Below are 18,682 nucleotides of genomic sequence, written 5' to 3'. Positions count from 1 at the left end.
TGTCCTGCAAGGGAAATTTGTAAAGATTTGTAACTCACTCTTTCCCTGTTGTCAGAACTGAGCTGGTGTTCCTGCCACTACAAAGCATTACAAAAGTTGTCTGAGCTGCAGGAGAAAAAATATTCTCATCCAAGGGCTAAGTCTTTCTTCACGTCAAATAAAAATTGGGGGCACATTTTAGTTTACCTCCCCCATAATGGAACAAAAGCCCAGTGTTTTGGTAAAGGATTTCCATACTGAAGAAGGTGGATGCTGTGTCACTCCAGTGGTGAGAGGCATAGGATGGCTTCTAGGAGGCTTGTGCTATTTGGATAGTCCACTGTGAACCTTCAAGGTGAAATTTGCCACATGGATGTGTATAACTAGTATCTGCCACATGGTTGGGCTCTGTAGAAAATTTGAAAATAGATTAAGACCTTTGTTCTGTCATCTGAGAACAATGAATCCCTTTCTTGTTCCCCTTTCCCATCTTATTCCTCTCTCCTTTTCCTGTCAGATAAAATGAAAAGAAAAAACCACCAATTTATTTATTCACTTCTCAATTCTGCCTGAGACTGTTTCTTAAAGACCCTTCTTTTGTGAGTTTAATCAGATGCTTGATAACAGAAAAAGCGTTGCTAACTAACCCGGGTTACAAAGAAGCCCCTTCAGAGGAACACATGACCTCATCGACAGGATTACTCTATCACATGAATTCAGACTCCATCGCACACCCAAAATAAATGTTAGGCTCTTTTTGCAGCAAAGTGCTTTATTCGCCTCCATTCGGCAGGGCATATGCTTTGCCAATGTCTTCCTCAGTCACTGGGATTAAACATGTATGGAAATTCAGCACAAGAAGCAGATCTTCCTGGTCACAAATAGCTGGCCGTGCACTCAAAAGCTGCTGGCTGGACCGTGCCTTTGGGCCGTTGCCCTCCTGGAACCAGCAAGCTCTGGCACAGGTTTGCAGTCGTGGAGCAAGTCTGGTTTTCGCTCACAGCTCCCATTGTCTGCCTTGGTTTTGTTGGGTGCACAGAGCCTTGGCAGCCAGGAGCTGACTCTGGGAACACTTGTGGGGTCACACGCAGTGCTCCCCAAATGAACCCTTTGCCAGAAGGTGGCACACATCCCTCCCTAATACATAAGAAGTGACACTATTGTATTGCTTCGATGCTCTCAGGGTCTCTAGCACCTAATATTGGACAGCATCGATATCCTTAGGATATTCTTTTTGTAGGCACTTCTCAGGAAGTATGTGGATTTCTAGCCAGGTGCTTTGAAACCCCAGGCTGGCTGTAAAGACATAGCTTGTATTGCCCCTGTGAATGAAGAGGAGGACACAGAGAGCAGTGCAGCCTCCCACCGTGGCATGCTTTTGCTGGACAAGGTATTGCAGCAGAGACTTTAGGGTCTCCAAGAAATGTCAGGAAAGGCTTCTGCAGTTGTTGAGGTAAAATTAACTAAAAAGGCAAGATCCTGCAAAGTCACAGGCTGGACCATATTTGGTACAAGCCACATTATCCATAGTCAGGAGCCCATGAGCATGATGGAAGGCAGCACATCTGCAGCTGCAACTGTGATGTACCATTTATTTGTTTCTAATTACGCACAGTGTATTACATGAGAGATTAAACATCAAGTTATGAGCATGGTCTGATTAATTCTGCGTTATGCATCTAAGTCACTCAGCAATTATCTTCATTCATTTTGAACTCAGCTAATTTTATTAATTCTGGTGGTACCAAAAATGAGTTAAGAGCTTTGGATTCCTGTGTTTAGTATGGGTCTCTTCCTGTGTCTGGTTGGCTATATATAACTATTACGTAATGCCACGTTGGATGCTTCTCATATAAACCACTGCGTTTAAATAGTTATAAGGCTCTTACACAAGCCAAGAGAAGCTGGGATATTCTAGGATTCAGCAGATGCCATTTCCTTAGGGTCTGATCCTGTAAATGTGAATTCCATGTAACACTTGTTATACCTGTTGGTGGGACAACAGATGTTGCAGACCCTTGTTCTTGAGGTTGTCCAATTGATATTCATGATCATTTTGATTAAGTGAGGGATCAAGCCATTATGAGAGCATCATGTTAAAATACATGCTGTGCCTTTACATTTCTTTAAGGGACAGCAGGTTGCTTTTTAGCATGACAGCCCGAACCCACAACTTTGAAATTGTCTGCAGGAGGCAACGGTCAGGGTTAGTGGCCCCTCACACATCCTGCAGGAGTTGTGCCTGGCCAGTAAGCAGAGCAGGAGGTGGGCATGTTCTGCCACATTGTTTGCTGCCCTGCACTGCTGGCTGTGCAAACTACAGCAGGGGCCATTGCTGCATCCCCGCCCCCGCAACATACTTCAAATGGAATTCTCCTTATAGTAACACAAAGCATTTCCATAAGACTAATCTTCTTTTAATAATGTTAAACACAGGTTTGTTATTTAATTTCCTCCAATGGTGTCGGGTCTCTGGAATGGCTCCAAAGGAAGCATTGAGTTTATTCTATAAATAATTGCATAGGCATGGCCTTAACAGGAGTATCTTATACCCAGCAGCCCTAAAAACCATGGTAGTTTTTTCAGAGCAGCTCTGTTCTAGCCACATTGTATAATTTCTAAAGGCATTTAGTTTGCCTTTTTCACCATCAATCTTGTCTCCTATCTGTGGCCTATTTAGAAGATGACTGTGATTAAACCTTATTAAGAACTGTAGCCACTTGGCTACTATTGTTTAACATACTTGGGGCTTCGTCTAATATAGGTAGTATATAAAAGCATTAAGAGATAACTTGTAGCATGAAGATCATAGAACTTAGGCAGAAAAATTGAGAGCACAGAAAGTCTTTTCATATTGGATAAACAGAAGAATGTCTCTAGAGGAATAATTGGAAACATAAAAAGAATTAAACAATTTAGTTTAGTTATTTGCACTTTGTTTAGGGTGCAAATCTCCCAAGACTTATTAGAAATCAGGATGATAACTGACTTGGCTAAACTCATGCCAGAAATTAGGAATGATCTCAGATCTCACAAGTCCCAGCACAGTGCCATTTCCACACGCCTGGTTCTCCTCTGAGTTCTTGCTCCTTTGCTCTCAACGGAATAGCAATAGCAGCAGTAGTATGTTCAGGCAGAATTTCTTTGCTTTTCTCATCATCAGCCAGGTAATTCCTAAGAAACATAAATCAAAAAAGTCTTTAGGACTATGAAACTGGAAGGCACCTCTTGGTTGTTGAGTTCAATATCCTGTTATTGCAGGCACCTCATCACATAATCTGTTTTTCACTTCTGTTTAATTATTGCATGTTTTCAGCAGGCATTTTCTCCCAGCTGTATCTTTGCCAGCTGACTTAATTTTTAATTTAATTCACGAGACTTGCTCATTATATTTAATACTTTACTGATCAAAGGTGTTACTGATACTGGAAGAAGACCACCTCTGATCTCTGAACTTTTGCTCTGCTTTGAAAAACAGCCAAACTCATTGTTTAGTTTGGGAAGGTCTGTTCTCTCTCTGAGATCCTGAACAAGGATAGACCTAGAGAGATTTTCCATGGCTAAGAGTACAAAACTTTTGAAACAAAGTAGTTTATAATGGAATAATCATGCTAATTTAACTCAAAATAGTCACTGTATGACAGAAGGTTTAGTCTCTCATGGGGCTCCTTTTATGCTTATCATTCAGAATTTACCATAGCTCTTTCACATTTTTATGGATGTTGGCTTCAGTGGGTTATTTTTCCTTCCCCTTTTGTGGCACTGTCATGCTGATGGCTTTGAAATATGAGCCTTTGCTAAATTCTAAATTGTGTTGTGGTTTAAGCCCAGCCAGCAACTGAACACCACACAGCCGCTTGCTCACTCCTCCCCCCTCCCAGTGGGATGGGGAGGAGAATCAAAAAAAAAGAAGCAAGACTTGTGGGTTGAGATAAGAACAGTTTAATAACTAAAGTAAAATATAATAATAATAATAATAATAATAATAATAATAAAGAAGGAAGATAACAAAAAGAGAGAGAGATAAAACCCAAGAAAGACAAATGATGCACAATGCAATTGCTCCCAACCCTCTGACCGATGCCCAGCCAGTCCCCTAGCAGCGATTGGCCCCTCCCAGCCAACTCCCCCCATTTATATACTGAGCATGGCATCCTATGGTATGGAATATCCCTTTGGCTAGTTCGAGTCAGCTGTCCTGGCCATGCTCCCTCCCACCTTCTTGTGCACCTGCTCGCTGGCAGAGCATGGGAAACTGAAAAATCCTTAACTTAGGATAAGCACTACTTAACAACTAAAACATCAGTGTGTTATCAACATATTCTCACACTAAATCCAATACACACTGTACCAGCTACTAAGAAGAAAATTAACTCTATCCCAGCTGAAACCAGGACATACACAAAGCAATTAATTAAAATTCCTTCCAAAATAGCCTTGGCAAAGCCCTGTCTATATGCTGCTTTTCAGCCAAGGTAGAATGGGTGGAGGCTAAAATGAATCCAAATGGTTTTATTTAAAGATTATGTATGGTAGGATCTGTGAACCAGAAACTACACGGCTTCCCCAAAGTAGAAATGTCATCTTAGAGCTGAAGCCAAAGATGAAAAATAAACTGGAGTGAAGAGTTCATGCTTAGCTGAGTGATGTTTAATGTAGGACCTCAGGGGCTGGATGGGGCAAAAAATATCTGTATATTTGTTTCAATTGCTGTTCTTTGAAACAGCCTGAGGTATAAATCTGATTGCAATTCTAGTGATCACCTGGATCTACTGTAGGGTTCATTTATGGTAATCTAAAATTTGTTTTGTTTTTATTAGTAATTCCAGTGGCACGGGCAAGGCCCTCAGAACATATGATAGATGCATTCTGCACATGAAAAGTCTAATCTATGAGAGCTCAGAAATCAATCATGAATTAACTGTGCAAATCAGTTCCCACCTCTGCATTCAAAGTGCCCTTATCTGTAAGAGTTCTCAGCCCCATGAAGGGGGCTGCTCTTAAATGTGCAGGGCCAGCACTAGATGAAACAAACACAGGTGGCTTCAGGGTGTATCCAGAGCTCCGAGTTGTGGATGCTTACCAACATCAAACACAAACTGCCAGTTTGCCCTTAAATAAAAAGGATTTAAGTCATAAAGGCAAACTTGTGAACAGGAAAGTATGGTATTAGGATCTGGTGCTATAAGGTGATATAAATGCCTTCTGGGAGGTGCTTGTGTTTGAACTGCTGTGATGGGACTCGGCAAAGCTGGATCAGCTTCCTCAGTCTTGCAGTGGGTAACATACACAGGAGCTCATGTGTCTCAGTGCCACCCTCTCTGTGTCAGAGTTTTCCATATTTAAAGCGGAGGAATGACACTTTGTTTGTCCACTATAATTACAAAATCTTTCAGAGAAAAGGCTTTCTGTCACACCTACAGCAGACATGGATGCCGTGGGGCCCTTGTTGTGGGGCTATGGACATCACTGAATCACTTCTGTAACAGAAAGTGGATTTTAGTACCTATACCACCTTGTATCTTTATACTACATACTTCCCTAGTTAAAAAAAAGCGGTTTAAAATTTCCTTCCCTGTTGTTTCCTCTCTGCCTCTTTCTCCATGCAATTGTTCCAAAGGGTGATTTCTTCCTCTTTTTCACTATTGTTGGACATCCACAGATAGCAAGATCTTTTTGGTTAATGCTTTTCTTTCCTTTTAACATCCAGGAATAGGTTCGATCTGCAAATCTGGAGCAGGATGGGGTGGCAAAGGTTTTCAATCACTGCCTTTGCATTTTGCTATTTATAAAAGGGGGTGGGGGATCACTGAGTCCGGGTCCATAGTTGTTTACAGGTTTTCCAGATGCAGTATTTCTTATATAGAAAACTGTAGAGTATATGCAGGATGTTTTTTCTTCATGAACTGGCCATGGAGGTAGAAATGAAGTTGTTTGAAGATTAGATTAGAGTTAAGTCTTCACAGTGAAACTTGGAAACTGGATGGATTACAGCTTATCACACTGCATTTTATCTGTTAGAACTTTTAAGAATGGGGGAATCAGCTTCTTTCTTCTTCTTCAGTAGTTATGCTCCTCTTCTCTTCATGCAGTCAATCTAAGACTTTGAAGAAAATTTCTGAATTATGCTTCTCTCCCTTTGGAGCTTTGCATCCTAGGGACCTATTCATACCTGTGGTGTCTAATTGGTGTTGAAACAGTTGCAACATTTATTTGCACACGCGTTCTCTGTGAGCCTTGGGGAACACAATGGATTTTGTGAATTACTCTAGATTTGGCTGCCTTAAAATTTTTCTCCTTAGAATGAATGTAATGTAAATAAAGAGGGGGAAAAAAAAAAAAGCAACAATTTGGCTTTGATCATTTCTGCTGGAAAGATTCAGTACTGATGGTTTAGGACTGTTATGAATTTCTGCTCTCCACTGTGATTTAATGTAGTTTGACCTACACTAAGTATCCTGCTGATTCCTTTGCCTTGTTGGAATTGGGAATGGAAAGAAAATGATTTTCTGTAGTTACGAATGTATGGAAACAGCAGTGAACGATGATGAATTTCAGAACTGTTCATGTTTTGGCCTGCCATGTCAAAACTTTCAGCCCCCACCCCCAGTCTCTTTCTTTGAGAACATTTCAATTTACTTCAGACTTAATCCATTTGTGTTTGAGAAGATGCCTGGAGCCTCAAGAGTCACATGCTCTTGGCAAAGCTGCATTAACACTTTTTCTTTAAAAGGTTGCATCTTTTGAAGCCTTGCCTTGTAAAGATGCACTCTGGCAGACAGTTTCAATTTATTAATCCTCTGTAATAGCACTGCTTGTATTCCTTGTAGAAAATACACAAATTCCCAGTGTCTGCAAAGAGAGAGTATTCCAGGTCAGATCAAATTCCTGATGTGGCTCTTTTGTCTGCATGGCAATAGATAAAGAGGAGAACACCATGATATGATGATGCCAGTGCCTACACACGTGCACTGCTGGATACCCCAGTCTTGAGGGTACAGATGGCCAGATTACGCCTTGGTGGAAATTCTTGAAACATGAAGTTTCTTCAGTTAACAGATCACAGAAAACTATTTTGGGGTCAGCAATTAACAAACCTAAAAATTGCACTGTTTTGTGTTTTCTGTAGAGGGCTATAGCTCTTCTCCAACTGAGTCTTCCCCTCTGTCAGAATCTAGCCCATTGCTACTTTTATGCAGATTTTAACAAGATGTTCTTGAATCCAATATATGCTGACAATATTTGATCTCCTCCTGCTGTAATGTTGGCTGTATCTGTTTAGAGAGGAATTGTTTCCTTTTTTCTCTCTTTTTTTTCCTGCCTTTTTTATGTCTAATTTCCAAGTCATGACATGTGGAGGGTGTCTGAGTAAATCTAATCAGCCTTCTGCCTCCTTTAAGAAGGACAGCTGAGATACTTTTTAACACTTCCATTTCTTCATTGCTGCAATCTGTTTTGATTAAAATTGCACAGGGTTCTTATTTGCATATTTATCGCTCCACATACCCACAAATCATCTCACAACTCTGCCCCTCCTGAATTTGCAAGAGAGACTAGAGTGGTACACTAGAACTTCAAACTATGCAAACATTAATTTAGTTTCTCACACCTGCTGGTTTCCAGCAAATATCTCTTTGGGGAAGGAAAATATTCATACATTACCTTTGCTTAGTATTCCCCAGGAGTCAGGATTCCTGGGGTTTTTTTCAAGATTGATTGAAAATTTCCTATTAAGAAACAAATTTCTAATTAAATTGAAAGGTCCTGAAAAAGTTCTGGTGGCGGCAGGTGTGTGTGTGTGTGTGTGTGTGTGTGTGTAGAATGTCTAAACAAAAAAATAACCCTAAAATTTTTTCAGCTGTCAACAGCCAGACTATGATGTGCTTTCAGATCCTCAGATGAAAGGGCTCCAGTGGAAATGAAAATTATTCCTTTCCTTTGTGCTATTGACAGTCCATCTTACTTCCACCACATATTATGAAGAGCATTACTAGCTAGTGATCAAGTTTTTAAGGAGTGTTTTTCTAGAAACAGTCTTTTTTTCCTCTTTGGATAACATCTAACTTTTACAGTTAGAGTTTATACAAAACAAGGAAAATTTTTTTTCCTGAATTTCTGTCTGCATCAGCTGGTACTGCATAGATGCCATGATTAGCTTCTCAATTCATAGTCTCTATTTTTTTAATAAGCCAAAGAAACTCTAAAGTGAATATTAACATGCTCTTAGCAGCCAAGATCGAGGAGTAGAGAGGAGACAGCAAGTTTAGTCTGTGGATGGCGTGAAAAAAATGTGTATTATCTTCTTACTCTTCTGACTCGAACTTGAACCCATCTCTTCTTGCAGAGATTCCAAAATTTCAACACCACTAATGCCATGGTGGCTGAGCCATTGCCAAATGCTCTCTTCCCATGTCGCATTGATACGGACAGCACATTTATCGGAGAGAGACTGATCTCTATCCTGGGCACCTAGACCAATAATTTCAGATATACCACTCCTTAAGTTTATGTGCTCTAAAAATCTTGCACAATTTAAGACAAAAAAAAAAAGTACTCTTATGACGATAGCTGGTGCATCCAGTGTTAGTGATCCAAGGTTTCATGGCTCAGCCTGTACCTGCGCAAGGTGTACTCAGATGTACCTAAGTGTACTTGGAAGCAAAGATGTGCACAGAAGGTCTCAGATGACTCCAAGAGATATACTCTTGGATCTATTTTTTATCTGGTGCCAGTATGCAACTCCTTAAGTGACAGGACTGCAAAATTCAATCCTTCAGGAAGTCACTCCAGATCAAGGAAATTTAAGACATGTGTGAGAGGCCACAGCACCTTTTGTATTATTTATATTGTGGTCGTGCCTAAGGGAACAGGAGAGAAGTAAAAGGTAACTCTTGCCCAATGAGGGTGATGGCTGTGGGAAGATGCCAGTGATCAGACTGGGACAACACGAGCTCTAGACTTTATGGTTCTGCATGACAAACAGAATATTTTGCAGGCCAACCACATAATCATTGCCAAGATTTTTGAAGCAGTTGTGTTGTAGTTAGGATGGCATGAAAGCATGAGCAGCACAGTTCATTAGGATGAGTAATATTCCATATTAGACAAACCGCTTGTAAAAAATGGACACATTCTTGGTCATACAAGCCTCTCAACATATCTGAGAGATATGCTACAAACATCTCCCAGCTCCTTTTATATGCATTACGGCAAGGCCAAACTCCTGATGGGAAGGGTCATCTTTTGCAAACTCTTGGTGCAACACTTTTAGGTGCCTGTACATAATCCAGCAGCCGACGTCTGCAAAGAAAATACAGGCAGGATATCTCCAAGAGGCAGGTTTAAAATACAATCTACATGAACCATTCTGCAGGGAAGAAAATGGGGAAAAATGAAGGAACAACAGAGCCTGACAGTTGCTGTGGCTTCCATTTCTCTCTAGAGCGGCCTGCTCCTGGGTGGTCCATTGTGGTCTGAGCTGTTGTTTAGATATGTTTGAGGAATGGGAGTTGGAGAGAAGGATGTCGTCTTTGTTCTTTCAGCCAAAAATATGGCTAATGTATAAATAATTGTATAAAGGTGTCTTGTTTTGTAGATCTCGGTTCTAGGAGTGGAGCTCAGCTAATCATGCTGGGTCCTTGACAGATCAGATGAGAAACACCTGAACTGAATTAGCTCAGATATCACACTAGGTGTCAAAACACAGAGGTCACAGATCAGACACTGGGGAATGCTTCTTCTAGATCACCACAATGCTTCTTCATAAACTTCAAAAGGATGTCAGCCAAGATGCATTAAGTCTCCCAGTATCATCTGTAGGCTGAGAGGTTTGGCTCACTCTAATGCAATGAGTATCCAGTAAAACTAATGGTGTTCATGTGGCTTTCATCAATAGCGAACGTGACAGTGGCTCTTGTCAGAAGCAGGTTTTTCATTTTCCAGGCATATTAAAAAAAATCACAGTTTGTACCATCATAAAATAATATGTAAACTCACATCAGTCATCATAAAAACTACAATCAATTTTCTTGGTTCAGGCAAGGCCCATATTCTTGTAGGTTGGGATTTACAAAAGCCATAAGGAAATCGATGCTCGACATTTACTAAAATTCAGTGAGAATTAGATACAGAGCTGCTTCCAGTTTGTTCCATTTTCCATTGGTGATGCATCTGTCAAGTAGCCTGTCCCTTAAATAACTACTTGAGGATTAGGTACCAATTTTAGCTATATGACCTTGTCTCAGGGCAAAAAGTGTGTAGCACATGGAATCTCACTGCATGGAAAGCAATTTGCAAACCGCAAGTGGGAGTGCTTGAGAGTAAAATCCCACTTCACATACTGTCTTGAACATGTTTCATGAACTGGCAACCCAATTTAGGGATTGGCCTGAGTCACAAATGAGATCTGGACCATGTCTGTCTCTGTTATTCTTTATTAGCTACCTTGTGATCTCTTCTGGTGCAGACAGGAGTTGCAGACATATTTGAACAAATGGGGTAAGTGTTAGAAATGGCTTAAAGCGGAATGCTTTTTCATTACAAGAAAAAAGCCTCCACTGCTGCTTGTTTACTTCTGATTTATTCCCCAATAAAAAGGGGTGAAGTTCACTCTTTGTGAGATCAACATTGTCTACAAAAACCCTAACTTCAGTAAAGTGTCTGATGTATTATTGTCATTCTTTCACAAAAGCAGCTGGGGTAGCATGGGGAAAAAAATGATCTCTACACTTTGGGGAAGCAGGAGGGTGGACTAAGCTAGCCTCTCATCTGACAAATGAATTATCATCAAAACAGTAGTGTTTAGAGAATAAATTGCTGTTTCCTCCACTACTGGCATTTCACTAGCTTACAACTAGTGAAAGCACAGTCACTGACCTAACCATTTAACCAAGCTTTTCTGGGAGTAGAACGAAAAACAAATGCTAAGATGACATTTATTAGGTGCGCTTGTTTAGTGAGTCCATTAGCTGCTTTTGGTTCTCACTCTACATGCTGAAGGGTTGATTCTGCATGGAAGTCAGTAGATGTCTTTCAGCTCCCCTGGTTCATATCATTTGAAAGGAACTGGTACAGACTGAGGAGGAAGAGGAAATATTGAAGCTAATTGAAAAGAATGAGTTTCAGGAAGAGCTAGTACAGCCCAGCCAGGTGCTTGTAATCATAGCTAAGCTATTGTATTATAGCTGATGAAAGATCAGACAGTGGGAAATGTTGCCTAGTGAAAAGGTGTATTGATTGCTAAAAAGATGGTTTTACACCTGTATTGATGTAAAGCTTTCTCTCTTTCTTGAAGGACCTCAATCATCAAAGGATTTCTTTTCCTTCTCTTCCTCTCCCTTTTTTGTGCGCATGTGTGCACACACGTGTATTTCTATTGCTGTTTCTTACTGTGTGTCTCCCTTGTTGGAGTCTCATCTTCTGTTGTGGCTCACTACTTCTATGCTAAAATATTGCTAGCTATGATATAAGCACTGATACCAGAACCTTCAACCTGCAGTGTTCTCCAGAGAGCGCCGTTTATCTTCATGCTGTAGACAAATCATCAGTATAGTGAAACTTACTATTGAGCTACAAGCCCTGGAGTTCAGATTCCCAAGCAATTGGAATAATTTAAAGCATACAGAAAAGGGCTGCCGTGAGCTTAGTAGTGTTGATACACCTTTTGACAATGCCTTGAGTTTCTTACATGATCCAGCCTTCAGTAGCCTTCAAGCAGTGGACTGATGGGTGAAGGAAATAGAGACTTTTAACATTAGTTGAATCATAACACAACATATATTTATTTTACCTATCTCTGTCTGAAAGTAGTATTTTCAGCTGAGATGAGAATCAGCAGGCTTCTTTGCCCTGGTCTTCTGCCTGAGGCAGTTAAACTTTCCATACTCCACTATACTTGCTCTAAATCAGAAATTATAGTAGCTTCCTTCAAGATTCGTGTTTTGTGACATTTTGTTCACAAGCACACTGAGATCCTGGAAAACAAGGTAATGCAATGTTATTATATATAAGAGCAAGCTCAGCAGCTTGGGTGAAGTGAGATCATACATTGAGTGGCACCCCAGCCATGTTCTTTAAGGATGCCAGCACGCATTCAGTGCCATAGGCCTTTTTTTGTGTGGTGTACCTGCGGTTCATCCCTTACACCGCTCCTTCATCTTTCAGGTAATAAGTGTGCCAGGAAAGGAAAGGACATCCAACTTGGTTTGAACTGGCTCTCCAATTTCTGCCCCAGACTACAAAGGCCAAACTTATATAAGACTCCATCAGCTTTGAAGAGGACCTGAGCACAGCAATGGGACTCCCCACCCAGGTTTTGGCCTGTGCGATCTTAGCTTTGCTGTACCAGCATGTCAATGGTGGGCTCATCAAGCGAATTATCCGGCACAAGCGGGAGACTGGGCTAAACGTGACCTTGCCAGAGGATAATCAGCCTGTGGTTTTTAACCATGTCTACAACATCAAGTTGCCTGTTGGCTCCCTTTGCTCAGTGGACCTGGATACAGCGAGCGGTGATGCAGACCTGAAGGCAGAAATTGAGCCCATCAAGAACTACGAGGAGCACACAGTGAATGAGGAGAACCAGATTGTCTTCACGCACCGTATTAACATTCCCCGCCGGGCCTGTGGCTGTGCAGCTGCCCCAGACATTAAGGATCTGCTGAGCAGACTAGAGGAACTGGAGGGGCTGGTATCCTCCCTACGGGAGCAGTGTGCCAGCGGGGCTGGATGCTGTCCTAATCCCCAGGCAGTCGAAGGTAAGGCAGACTGGGGAACTGCTCTTGGGGAAATTCTTGTGCTGGCTGTAGATCTTGTTTAAAGTAGATACTCAAATCTGTTTCAAGAATGAGCAAAAGTCAACCTGTTGAATTTGAAATGTAATCAAAACTGGGAATGTATTTGGCCAGCTTGCAAGATACATTCATTCACAGTTTTGCAGTTTTATGAATCTGTGGGTCGGAAGTCTGCCTCAGACGCCTTTTAGCTGTGGCATTGAGCATATATGGCACTTGGGCATGGTGACAATCTGTGTTGGAGTTAAGATTAAAACTCATACAGTCCAAGCTCTTGGCTCCACATTTTGTCCCCTTGAGTAAGCTGCCAATGTAACTGTTTTCATTTCCAGGTTTTCTTTAATAGAAACCAATAAAAATACAGCAGGACATAAGGCAATAGACAAGCACAAACAGTTAGGGAAGGGGGAAAAAAGGTATCCTTCCAGCTGTTTTTTAAACTGAGGTAAGGGACTGGTCATACAAGAGAGAAAACACAGGTCTTCTCAGTAGTGATCTGTCCCTCCAAGCACAGAGCCGGTCTCACAGTTGATGATATAGCATGCTGCCTGGCTTTTTCTGTTCTGCAGTGAATTGGTGAATAATGCTTCATGGTGCATGCCCTAATGAAGCAGTCAGTAAAGCTGCTCAGTCAGTGGAAGAGGGATTTTGAGAAGGGCAGAGGAATCCAGCATGCTCATTTACCAAGTAGTTGGCATGGGCTCTTCCCTGATATTAGTGCAAATTAAAGCGTTCCTGGTAAACTAAATCTCACTGGAGAAAGAAGGAGGAATTCTCATTTAAAAGCTTTGGTGATTCTGGAAATTATGTCCCGTAGGGAGCTAGGAAAACCGGACCCCTTTTAAGTCATGTGTGCCACACTAGCCTAATGCATCCCAGAGCCAAGGGGAGTAATGAGTTTTCTGGATCATTGCTACAGGTCGCCTGGACACAACACCCTATTGCAGTGGACACGGCAACTACAGCATCGAGATCTGCGGCTGCGTTTGTGAGCCTGGCTGGAAAGGCCCCAACTGCTCTGAACCGGACTGCCCACGTAACTGCTTCAACCGGGGCCTCTGCGTCCAGGGCAAATGCGTCTGCAATGAAGGCTTCGCTGGTGAGGACTGCAGCCAGGCCACCTGCCCTTCTGACTGTAACGACCAAGGCAAGTGCATGGACGGGGTTTGCGTGTGCTTTGAGGGGTACACAGGCACAGACTGCAGTGAAGAGCTCTGCTCCCAGGGGTGCAGCGTGCATGGGAGATGTGTGAGCGGGCGGTGCGTGTGCCACGAGGGCTTCACCGGCGAGGACTGCAGCAAGCCCCTCTGCCCCAGCAACTGCCACAACCGCGGGCGCTGTGTGGACAATGAGTGCGTCTGCGACGAGGGCTACACCGGCGAGGACTGCAGCGAGCTCATCTGCCCCAATGACTGCTTCGACCGTGGGCGCTGCGTCAATGGGACCTGCTTCTGCGAGGAGGGCTTCACTGGGGAGGACTGCGGGGAGCTGACCTGCCCAAACAACTGCAACGGCAACGGGCGCTGTGAGAACGGGCTGTGCGTCTGCTATGAGGGCTTCGTTGGGGATGACTGCAGTGAGAAGAGGTGCCCGAAGGACTGCCACAGCCGTGGGCGCTGCGTGGGCGGGCGCTGCGTCTGCCAGGAGGGTTACCTGGGCGAGGACTGCGGGGAGCTGCGGTGCCCCAACGACTGTCACAACCGCGGGCGCTGCGTCAACGGGCAGTGTGTGTGCCACGAAGGATTCATTGGGGAGGACTGCGGGGAGCTGCGGTGCCCCAGTGACTGCAACAACCGTGGGCGTTGTGTCAACGGGCAGTGTGTGTGCCACGAGGGATTCATCGGGGACGACTGCGGCGAGCTGCGGTGTCCCAACGATTGCAACAACCATGGACTTTGTGTCAATGGGCAGTGTGTGTGTGACGAGGGGTACACAGGGGAGGACTGTGCGGAGCTGCGGTGCCCCGAAGACTGCCACAACCGTGGGCGCTGCGTGCAGGGGCGCTGTGAGTGTGACAACGGCTTCACGGGGGAGGACTGCGGCGAGCTGTCCTGCCCCAACGACTGCCACCAGCGCGGGCGCTGCATCGATGGGCGCTGCGTGTGCCATGAGGGCTTCACAGGGGAGGACTGCCGTGAACGGTCCTGCCCCAACGACTGCAACAATGTGGGCCGCTGCATCGACGGACGGTGTGTCTGTGAGGATGGTTACATGGGGGATGACTGCTCTGACGGTAGGTTGCGATGTCCCTTTTGAACTGCTTCCCCTGGGTAATTCCCTGTGTCCATCCAGCAGGCTTGGAGGCTCTGTGAACCTTTCCCTTAGCTGGGCCCTGTTGTCACTCTTCTTTATAATAGTCCAAACAGCTGAATCGGAGGAGTAACACCACCAGTAGCAAGCTCTTGGACTCCCTTACTTTTCAGGGCTATACAGTGCAGCGGTTGCTGGTCAATTCTGGTAGTCAGCAACCCAACAGGCTGATAATGGTGATGCAATCCATTTGTTATCTCCAATTTTGCTCCCACCACAATGTCACTGGAGCTGTAGGTAGCACTGGCTGGGATTTGTCACCATGATCTTTCAGTTTCTTATAGTATCTCAAAAAAACTGTTCTAGCTATGGAGAAGAGGGAGATGTATGCTGAATCTTCTTACTGGGTATTCAGCAGGATTGGTTTAAAGAATATGGACCAAATTTTGACTAAAGAATGAGGCTTTGCAGAAATGAGATAATGTAGATAATGAATGTCCATGAATGAAGAGCCTGGGTATCAAATGTTTCTTACAACCAGGTTCTCGTTTCCAGTCTCAGGCTGGATCAATAAGAAAGGGGGTTGCATTTACAATGCCATCACTATTGTAGGAGCTGAAAATGAAACACACAGCAATATACAATGACAGACCCCAAGGGCTCAGCGGCTTTGCTTTGAAGGTAGATCTCTGAGCAGGAACCCTGGTGTAGGCAGAGGGTGTAGTGGAGGCAAGGCACACGCAGAAAATAACATTGTCCTATCTGAGTGATCTGTATGAGACAACTGTCACAATGGAAATGCCAGATGTTGCAAATATTGCAGTGCAAGCTTTCAGGATTATTACAGAAGCCTTGGCTGTCTCTCAGTTGGCCGAATAGATTTTTTCTAACTAAAGTAAAACTTGATTTTATATATACATATATATATATATATCTGTATATGTGTGTGTATATGTGTGTGTGTATGTTAGATCTGACAAAAGCTTAGAGTAGAATCATGGAATCAGCTGGAGTGGAAACAGCTATAAAGCCACATGCTTAGTTTCCCAGTACCACTGACTCTATGGAAATTGATAGAAAATTTTGGCAGCTAGATTATGACAGGCATTACGCTATAAATGAGGTAGTTTTCTTTAGTAGATCTCAGGGGAGAAATTTTGGAACTAAGATTTTTGTAGAGTAATCAAAGAGTACTTTGGGGTTGGGAACATTATAAAGGACAATGAATACCCTTGAAAAGAAATTCCCATTTTTCATCTCCTGCTTCTGGAAGACTGCTAAGCCACATTTTGTGCTCTTGCACGTGCAAATGTGGAGTAATCTATTGAAAGTACTCACAAAAATAATCATGTTTTATTTTACTTTGGAAAATCTGTGCAAACCCCAGGACTTCCAGCTATAAAATCATGTGTTGCTGGCAGTTGAATTAAACATCTGAACCCCTAGGGACCCAGCTATAGTAGTCTTGTGCAGTAGCCATGAGAGGAGGAGCTGGAACATAGGTTGTGTGCAAATGTGAGAGTAGAAGTTGGCCCGTGACTTTTGGAAATGTCTGTAGTCTTCATCAGCTGAACATTCCTTTCTTCAAGTGGCTAATTGTGTGACATGGCTTCCCCATTCCCTGTTTCTTAGATGATTCTTATAAACTGCTTCTGGGAAAATGTGAAACTGGGCAAGTCGTTATTTTCTGAGCCTTGAAAACTTCTTATAAGTGTGTTTTGGTTTTTTCCCTTTCCTAGTGTCTCCTCCAACTGAGCTGACTGTGACAAATGTAACAGATAAAACTGTAAATCTGGAATGGAAGCATGAGAATCTCGTCAATGAGTACCTCATCACCTATGTCCCTACCAGCAGTGGTGGCTTAGATATGCAGTTCACTGTGCCAGGAAACCAGACAGCCGCCACTATTCATGAACTGGAGCCAGGTGTAGAATACTTTATCCGTGTCTTTGCAATCCTTAAAAACAAGAAGAGTATTCCAGTCAGTGCCAGAGTAGCAACATGTGAGTTTAATATTCCCTGTATTCATTCTTTTGTCTGTTCTGTAGTATGTATTTATTTACATCCCTTTTGGGGGGTATTATTTCTTATGCATTTTCTCTTTTCAACTAATCTTCTGTTCTGGACAAAGACAGCCTTCTGCACTTTCATTTTATATTCTTTTCCACTACCAGTGATTCTGTTAAAAGTACAGTTCACTAGCTCTTCTGCTCTCTGCAGTGCCTCCCAGTGAATATCATGGGGTCTTTGTAAATTAAGACCCTTGCCTTCTTCATAATAAGGTACATTTTCAAAATCTGGTAATACTTCCTGAAAAAATATAAAAATGTAGCAGCATGTAAAAAAGCAATATGAAATCACTGGGATTCAAACTGTTTTGACTAAAATGGAGGTTGTATTTGTTTTGCATCTTCAGTGTGTTTTACCACAACTTACTTTCTATCTGCCTGTCTGTTCATTTGTTGTTCATCTTCCTTTTTATATTGTGCACACCACAGTTACATCTAAACATCCCAGCTTCAAAAGATGTTCTTTGACTTCTGTCGTTGTGCTCATTTTGAGAGACCTGGGGCAGGATTCATGTCATAACTTCAAATGTCCATAGTAGGCTTCTTTCAAGAGGGGAAAAAAACAGATTTCTAGGGCAAAATTCATTTTACTCTAAGGTGACATCTAAAACAGGTCAGAAGAATGTCTCTCCAAAGACAGAATAACTGGCTGTGAGGAAGCGTTAAACATCCCAGATGCAGATACCTACATGGTAGATATTTATAGTGGTGGAAAGATGTCCCAACCCCAGTGCCCTCTTCATGGGAACTTGTTGCTTACGTAATGATATCCTTTTTTTTCTGTCACAGATCTGCCTGCTCCAGAAGGTCTGAAATTCAAATCTGTTAGAGAAACATCCGTCCAGGTGGAGTGGGATCCTCTGAACTTTTCATTTGATGGCTGGGAGCTAGTCTTCCGTAATATGGTAAGGAAGCAGTGTTTCTTGTATAGAGGCCATATATAAGTGAAAGATCCTGGATTTTTTGTTTCTACTAACTGATTGTTCCATGTGTTACAGAAAAAGGATGATAATGGAGATATAACCAGCAGCTTGAAAAGGCCAGAGACATCTTACATGCAGCCAGGTTTGGCACCAGGGCAACAGTATAATGTATCCCTTCATATAGTGAAAAACAATACCAGAGGACCAGGACTATCCAGAGTGATAACCACAAGTAAGCACAACCTGTATTTGGTGTAGTGCCACCAATAAAACAACTGCTGTTTGGTGTAGCCTAGGGAGTTTTTAAACAAAGAGAAAGCCAAGCTCTATACTGTGAATTGGTAGGGGGGTAGTAGAGCTGCTAATGAAGAATACATGAGGAGAAATTAATTCCTTTCCAAATTACCTGTTTGAAGAAGAAAAGGAAATTTATGTTTAGCTAGAAGGTAGCAAAAATGTACAACAACAGGAAATAGAATTCCTGTCGTGGTTTAACCCCAGCCAGCAACTAAGCACCACGCAGCTGCTCACTCACTTCCCCCCCCATCCAGTGGGATGGGGGAGAAAATCGGGAAAAGAAGTAAAACTCGTGGGTTGAGATAAGAACGGTTTAATAGAACAGAAAAGAAGAAACTAATAATGATAATGATAACACTAATGAAATGACAAC

General features: G+C 42.6%; 1 protein-coding gene across 5 annotated transcripts in view; it reads left to right on the top strand.

Moving 5' to 3' along the window:
- Nucleotides 1-18,682, top strand: part of LOC104325436 (tenascin) — a 75,931-nt gene that overhangs the window by 13,896 nt on the left and 43,353 nt on the right. For all 5 annotated transcript variants that reach the window (XM_069772210.1, XM_069772209.1, XM_069772207.1 and 2 more), the window contains exons 2-6: nucleotides 12,142-12,734; nucleotides 13,690-15,003; nucleotides 16,760-17,023; nucleotides 17,879-17,994; nucleotides 18,088-18,244. In XM_069772210.1, coding sequence (XP_069628311.1) covers nucleotides 12,272-12,734; nucleotides 13,690-15,003; nucleotides 16,760-17,023; nucleotides 17,879-17,994; nucleotides 18,088-18,244 — 2,314 coding nt within the window. In that variant the 5' untranslated portion in view covers nucleotides 12,142-12,271. The remainder of the gene's footprint in view (nucleotides 1-12,141; nucleotides 12,735-13,689; nucleotides 15,004-16,759; nucleotides 17,024-17,878; nucleotides 17,995-18,087; nucleotides 18,245-18,682) is intronic.

Source organism: Haliaeetus albicilla, chromosome 26 (assembly GCF_947461875.1).
Source record: "Haliaeetus albicilla chromosome 26, bHalAlb1.1, whole genome shotgun sequence".
Classification (NCBI taxonomy): Eukaryota; Metazoa; Chordata; class Aves; order Accipitriformes; family Accipitridae; genus Haliaeetus; species Haliaeetus albicilla.
Note: the sequence above shows the minus strand (reverse complement) of the source record. Positions and strands in the feature narration are given on the sequence as shown.